Source organism: Elaeis guineensis, chromosome 8 (genome assembly GCF_000442705.2).
Source record: "Elaeis guineensis isolate ETL-2024a chromosome 8, EG11, whole genome shotgun sequence".
In the NCBI taxonomy this organism is placed as follows: Eukaryota; Viridiplantae; Streptophyta; class Magnoliopsida; order Arecales; family Arecaceae; genus Elaeis; species Elaeis guineensis.
In genome coordinates this window covers 120,283,041-120,290,521 of record NC_026000.2, presented here as the reverse complement: position 1 = coordinate 120,290,521, position 7,481 = coordinate 120,283,041, and the positions used below count along the sequence as shown (strand labels likewise).

The 7,481-nt window shown below is 41.1% G+C and overlaps 1 protein-coding gene across 1 annotated transcript; it reads left to right on the top strand.

Moving 5' to 3' along the window:
* Positions 1–721: 721 nt before the first annotated feature.
* Positions 722–6,254, top strand: LOC105036068 (transcription factor ICE1). Its single transcript, XM_010911813.4, has 4 exons — positions 722–1,950; positions 4,180–4,407; positions 5,472–5,642; positions 5,796–6,254. The coding sequence occupies exons 1-4, from the start codon at positions 793–795 to the stop codon at positions 5,877–5,879; spliced, it is 1,641 nt and encodes a 546-aa protein (XP_010910115.3). The 5' UTR covers positions 722–792; the 3' UTR covers positions 5,880–6,254.
* Positions 6,255–7,481: the final 1,227 nt, after the last annotated feature.

Genomic DNA, 7,481 nt, shown 5'->3' with positions numbered 1-7,481 from the left:
ACCTTTCCAAACTACAACGGTGTTACAATTTTTAGCACTATCGATTGTATTCATTCCATTAAATCAACGGACATCCTCATCAAAATCACAACTTTTCACCTATAATACTTGATCTCAAATTTGCACCACCCTGTTTCACCAATACCCTTTATATTGCCCCATCTTTAGCAACATCTAAATCATCCAATCCCTTCTTTTGGTATGCCTTTACCAACTTTATTTTATGAATTTGCTTTTTCTCAATAAAAATGGTGGCTAACGAAGGAGTGACCTCCTTAGCCTCCAGAAAAAAAAAAAAAAAAAAAAAAAAAAAAAAAAAAAAAAAAAAATATATATATATATATATATATATATATATATATATATATATATATATATATGCAAGCTTCCTCTTACACCTCATTTAGATAAAGAAAAACATACATAATAAATAAATAAATAGCTTGCATTATTATAAAAAATTATAAGGGTATTTTGGGACATATGCATCCTGTAACAAACGATGGGACACAGTGGAGATGGATAAGCATACGTCTGCTTTACAGCGTAACGTTCAAAACCCGGCCCACCCTCTTTCCCCGTCCTTTCCTTCCAAGTGGCCTCTCCTCCGTGCGTGAACCCATACAAAAGGATAACACTTACCCCGTCCCAAAATGGTAACTCAAAAAAAGGCATGTTTTTATGAGCCTTAAACCTCCCCCTCTCTCTCCACTTTTATTACTTGCTTCTCTCGAGCATTTTTAAGGGGCAAAAAAAAAAAAACGAAAAGGAAAAAAAAAAACAGAGTACGCGATGCTTTCAAGGCTCAGCGGCGCGGCCTGGATGGAAGACTCCGGTGGAGGCGGCGGGGACGACGACGGCGCCGCCCCCTGGTCCACCACCGACGCCTCCACCGCTGCCGGCGCCGGCGAGAGCAAGGACGTGCTTGGCCTGCCTTCCTTCAAGTCCCTCCTTGAGGACGACTGGTACCTTAGCAGCACCGGCGACCCCGGTTCCTCCGGCCACCACCCCTTCGGCTCCCTCCACGTGCCGCAAGAGATGAAAGACCTGGCCTTTCCTTCCGACCCTTCCCCGCCGGGCGCGTCCCTCCTCCCGCAGGTGGACTCCTCCTCTGTCCCCTTCCTTTCTTCCAAGGCCGCCATTCCCTCTCTCCTCGGCGCGGTATGCTCCAACCCGTTCGACACCGGGTTCGATCTCGGCAGCGATGCTGCCGGGTTCCTGCCGGCGGCCCAGGTGACGTGTTCCTCTGTTCTGATGGGCAGGGGGGGCGGCGGAGGGGTTTTCGGGCTCCCTGGAGTTGGGGAGAACGGACAGATGGGGGGTCCCGTTTTCGGCTCCGCCCCCCAGTTCTCGAGCACCTGGGTGCCGCTGCTTGCCGGAAATGGCCCTGGTTCCAGCTCCGATGCCGGTTTCCATCCAATGGGTTTGGATTCTTTTGAGAATTCGCCGTTTCTAAACCGCTCTAAAGTGTTGAGACCTCTGGAGATCTTCCCACCGGTGGGAGCCCAGCCGACTTTGTTTCAAAAGCGAGCCGCTGCAGCTTTACGGCAGAATTCTATGGTGGTGGGAGAGAAAGGCGCTGCCTTGGCACTTTTGGGCCCAGGTGGAGGCCAGGGGAGCAATTGGAGGAGTGTGATCGAGGATGAGCAGGAGAAGAAGAGGAGGGGGAATGAGGAGGATGAGATAGACGAGCCGAGCATTGATGGCTCGGGCTTGAATTATGACTCAGAAGATGCTGCGGCTGAGAATGACAATGGTGAAGGAGATGTGAAGAACGGTGATGGAGGGAATACTTCGAATACCAATAGTACAGTGTCTGGCGGTGGAGATCAGAAAGGGAAGAAGAAGAAAGGTCCCCCTGCAAAGAATCTAATGGCTGAGAGGAGGAGGAGGAAGAAGCTCAATGACCGGCTTTACATGCTCCGGTCCGTTGTTCCAAGGATTAGCAAAGTGAGAACTCTATTTTCTTCATCTCTTGGTAGATCTCATGTTGGGCCTGATACTTGTTTTACTTCCTGATTCATCAATATCTTCTAGTAATCAGGGAATTTGATAGCAGCTTAATGGCTTATAAATGGAAATTATAATGTTGGAATTGCATTCATCATTCCATGAATTTCTTGAATCTTGATGATTGCTATCAGGAGAACAGTTTTTGGATCTATTGCTCTGGTGCTGCATGTCATTGAACTGCATTATTCTGATAACCATTGATGAATATGAGCCTGCATTCATGGTTTGTTTGTGTTTCTTTCATGATGTTAGTAAGCTATTTTCAATTTTGCTGGTATTGTTGCCTGGCTTACTAACCTAGGATACATTGCTTTAATATTATGAGGTTGTTCCTACTGATCAATCATGCACTTTTGTTGTTTGAGCTTTTTCATAATAGAGGGTAGCATATGAATTGAGCTGTTCATGAACAGCATGGATGCATCTCGATTGAAGGTTTAAGCTTGTTCATTTGGACGACAACCATTGTTAAGGCTCACTTTGCATGCGAGCCAAGCCTGAACAATGAACAGCATATAGCTCAGTTTGGTTTGACTTGTTTGCAGTTCTTAACAACTTAATGTTGCACTTATGCTTTGATTATAAACAATATACCTAATTGCTCACAGTAGTCACTCTTACCTAATACTTGATGGTGTTGGTTTATCTAGTTGCTAAAATTGACCATGAAGTATAATTTGTTTATGGCAGCAGTCCATTGTTTTGTATTGTCTGTATACCTGACTGCATTTATGAACTGTTGCTGAATTTGTGGCTGACTTGATGAGTATTTCTTTGTAGAATAATTTCTGTCTCTTCTTCTGGCAATATGAGGGAACAGTCAGTTACATCTGTTCAGTTTATATTTTTCATTTGCTTGTTAATGTTTCTGAGCACCAGAATCCTAATTTATATTTGAAATTTAACTAAGCTAAAGTAAATGGACCCATCTGAAGGGTGTGTTTCGAGCAGTCTGTCTCCACATGCACCTTTATGTGATAATTACCCGCATTCTCTTTCTACTGTACCTGTCCCTTGTTGTTTCACACTGAGGGTCAGTGGAGTTTTTGCAACAGATGGGAGCACAGAATGCAGGTACTCACCACTATGTATGGAACTGGTTCGCCTGCCTCTCTCCCACCATTTGATATAGAAAGAATTGCATCTTGATATGTTTGAATTGTTGGTGTTGGTTATTAGTTGTTTCATTGTTTGCCTTGTTTACTTGTTCCATAATATGAGGGATTCTTTTTTAAAAAAAAAATAATGCTAGGTGTCCAGATCCTCTCCCTTCCCTTTCCTTCACCTCATCCCCTCACATACATCTTTATCTTTTATGCCTTTTTTCTTTTCTTTTTTTTTTTCTTCCTTTTTTTTTTTTGTTGGAGGGAGAATTTTTGGGGATGGAGAGACCAGTTTCAAGGCGCTGTAAGCCAAGTCACCAGATGTAGCTGATGTTATTAAGTATACAAAGGCTAGTCTTACACTTTCTCTTTGGTACCAACTTCCATGAATATGTTGGGTCTGATGTTAAGCTACCCTCTCTTTAGATGTGAGACAACTAGATGTGAGACAACTAGAGTTTGTTGAGGCTGTTAGTGACGCTTCTGATGCCCAAAAATAGGAGATCCTGCCTTCAGTTGAAGTCCCATTTGCGACAAAAATTACAGATTTGTTACCTTCGATTTCAAACTTGCTAACTGAGTAGGTTTTTCCTTGCATTACCTCCATCTCTAACTAGTTTTCCTATTTAGTGTAATTTCATTTTGAGATTGGTTGTCTTTGTTCTTTCCACGTGGGTTTACTTGTGGGAGTATTTTGGACCTTTGAATTTGACTGAAAAAGCTACAACATGCTGTGGGAACTGCATGCATTATCCAGCAAAAATCAAAAGATTATTATCTTTCCTTGTCACATCCTGCTATTTCCTGCTCAAATTTTTAAACATTGGCATACAGAGCATATGCATTATATGTTCATGCAAAGAACACCGTGTTAGGGCATGATGTGTAAATTCTTTTCCTATGAACATGTATTGCTCTCATCAGTATATAAGACATCCACTTGGATGGTGACAGCAACTGTTTTACTACTGATTAATGTGGTTCTCTAACACAATAGATAGCCTGTGCTGTAGCTTCTGGTAATTTTGCATAAGTTGTAAATACTCCCTCTTCCTTTTGACAGATGGATAGAGCTTCTATTCTTGGAGATGCAATCGAGTACTTGAAGGAGCTTCTGCAAAGGATCAATGACCTTCACAATGAACTTGAGGCAACACCTTCCGGTTCTTCAATATCTGCTACAACTGCAAGTTTTCACCCATTGACACCCACACCACCAACACTACCATCCCGTGTCAAGGAGGAACTGTGCCCAAATTCATTAGCAAGCCCCACCAGTCAACCACCCAGGGTAAGTTCATTTCTACTTGGTCAGAGTTGCAGATGTCTCACTCCTTTTTGGATCGTTATTTCTAAAATTGCTATTTTTAGTTTAATGTGTTTTTGCTAGCATTTCTGTCTTAGATTGTCTAGCTTTGTCAAGAATTTGCTTTCCAATTTATTTGTCCCTTTTTTGATACAAATCTAGTCATTAGAAGGGCTGCTGGATGCAAATTGTTCAGATCAGGTTTTAGGTTACACCTCTACAAGACCCAGCTCGGGTAAACTTCAAACCTGTGATTGCACCCATACTTTCCATCTTGACTTGTGCAAGGTCAGGTTAAGGTGCGGAAATACAATGGGTCATATCAGAAGTTTGAACCATCATTATGAGTCTGGTTAGGTTTATGTTTACTAGATGCAGACATAAAGTTCTTCACAAATTTAGTCTAGATTCAGAATGCTGACGTGGAATATTGCTCCATAATGTTGGAACAGGGTTGAGTACCATCTTTTATCAGGTTGCACATCGACACGGCCCACATGTCTCTTCATTAAAATCATAGCCTCAGCCTTTTCTCTTCTTTTTCTTTTCTTTTCTTTTTTGATAATAGAAATCGGTCATTAATAGACCACAGGGTAGAGTTGTTTGCCCACCTCACCAACTTGGCCTCATTGGCCAAGATGCTGGCTCGGAAGAGGCTCAGTAACCTTCAGATCAGCCCATGAGGTTTCAAAACGTACTGCTGATCTAGATCTTGAACTTTATTCTCTTGTGATATGAACCCACATATACCTGGCACATTTTGCTATTGTGTTATTTATTTTTTTAAAAGAAATCATTTTGTTGAGATCTACTGAATAGTGATTGAGTGGGTGGAACAAATTTTTCTTCCGATTTTGATTATTCATCTGCATTGGAATCAATTGAAGCTTAGCCCACTCTAACATCAATCGGGACACAAACTGCCGGATGGATAAACCTTCTGGTACCCATTGTGCTAACTGTAGAGTTTTAGAAATATAAATTGTGGTGAATGCAATCATGATGATAAATGTTGGGATAAATTTTGTTAGCATATATTTCATGTGTAGGTTGAAGTCAGGGCAAGAGAGGGCCGAGCAGTGAACATTCACATGTTTTGTGGCCGGAAACCTGGGTTGTTGCTCTCCACCATGAGGGCACTTGATGGTCTTGGTCTCGATGTCCAACAAGCAGTCATCAGCTGTTTCAATGGGTTTGCGCTAGATGTTTTTCGGGCTGAGGTAAGCTTCTCTCCATTTAGTATCACCCCAGTTGTAAAGGTCATCAGATATTCTTGCTTTCCTTCTTACTCCAACTTCTCTCTTTGAGCTTATTCCATTTCAGTTCCTTCAAGAGTAATCAGCTAAATATGTTCACTTGTTTCTTTCTGTCAGCAATGCAAGGATGGGCCAGGAGTTCTTCCTGAAGAAATCAAAGCGGTGCTCTTGCACTCCACCGGCTACCAAAGTGGAATTTAGGTGAACAAAATCATAGAAGGATTTGCAGAGGAACCAACAGGAAAGCTCACTGAAGATTTTGTAGATCCATCAGACTCCCATTTCGTAGATAGTTCTCGATGCCATCAACCATCATAGGTGGTGATAGTTCCTACTGTAGCATTCCCTTGACCTGGCATGGCAAGGAGAAACATTGCCAGTCTCTTTCTTCAGCACTAAAATAAATGCTTGTGTTGAATCATGATCTTAGCTAATGGTCCAGTGTCTAGATTTCACCTGATCATGTAAACGAGTACCTCAGTAAATTTTAGTTTTGAGACTTGAAATATTCTGGTTTCAACTTCTTGTACTTGGTTTTCTTCTAATTTTAGTTCTCACCATTACTCGTTCTCTGGATATCTCAACTTTTGTGCCAGCTATTTATCTGTAATGCATGATATATTAAATGGTTGGAAGTTATTAAATGTAAAAAAAAAGGGTGTTATCTCATCTCTCTAGGCTGAGTTCTTATATTTTACCTGTTCATTGGTAAGAGTAGGGGTCTGATCATGCTTACAGCCAAAAAAGTCCAAGAGCTAAAGGACAAGGAGGCCATGTGTTGTCTATTGTCCTGCATGTTTTGATTGTCTTCCTTCAAAGCATAAGAAGTGTGTTGGTGTGTCAACCGCCGTACCATCTGCCAAGCATATAAACCTTCAAAATATATTGTAATGATAATCAGGAAGGTCATATTCTTCAATATAATTAATTCGTTATTGAAATCAAAATCATAATGAAATTTGAATAATAGAAGAGAGTTGCGATTGAGTATAGGAGGATTAAGGTATTTTCATCCTCTCTTAAAATTATATTGGAAATAGAACTCCAAATGATTGGTATGATGATTATTAATTTTTATTTATATTTTAAAGTTTAACTTTTCTCAATCAAATATATTTTGAAAAGTTTTAGAGGATTGCAGGTTGTTTGTATGTATGTTTCGAGAAGCTATTAAAGTTTTCTGCACGGGAGTCACTTAATCGACTGCTAACGTGGTTTGTGGGTTTTTTCCTTTTGATGTGAAGGGAGGCCGAAAGCCACCCAGAAGAAATTTTATTGAAGTTAGACCAGGACAAAATTTATATACGCAGGCTTAACCTGAAACCAGGTTCAGAAGGGACAAAGCAAAATTTTAAAGAAAACAGTAGAAGGCGGCAACATTGATAACTGGTTGTTGTGTCTAAAGAAAGATGGGTGGAATCTTTGGTACCGGTTGAGACTACGAACACGACATGCAATAGTCTATTTCTTCCCTCCACGTATGGACGTTTGCTTTCTACTCTCTCCTTTGTTTTTTGAAGCATCCTTTGGATTTCCTCCGAGTGTCCCCTGTGAGAACAACGTCCAGTTTTCCATTAAAAAAAAGGTTAGATTTGTTCTCTAACCTAACCGGTGAAGAGGCTTCAAAATAGAAGATTCGGTTTGCTTCGTTCCCTCCACTAGCACCAGCACACCGTACCAACCATGCAATCCCAAGCTTTTTTTTTTTAGTGATTTTGCTGTCTATTTTACGTCTCCAGGATAGCCATAACAATTCAATAGAATCTAGTTTCCAGTTTAACATGGGCCTTGACACTTGTTGCC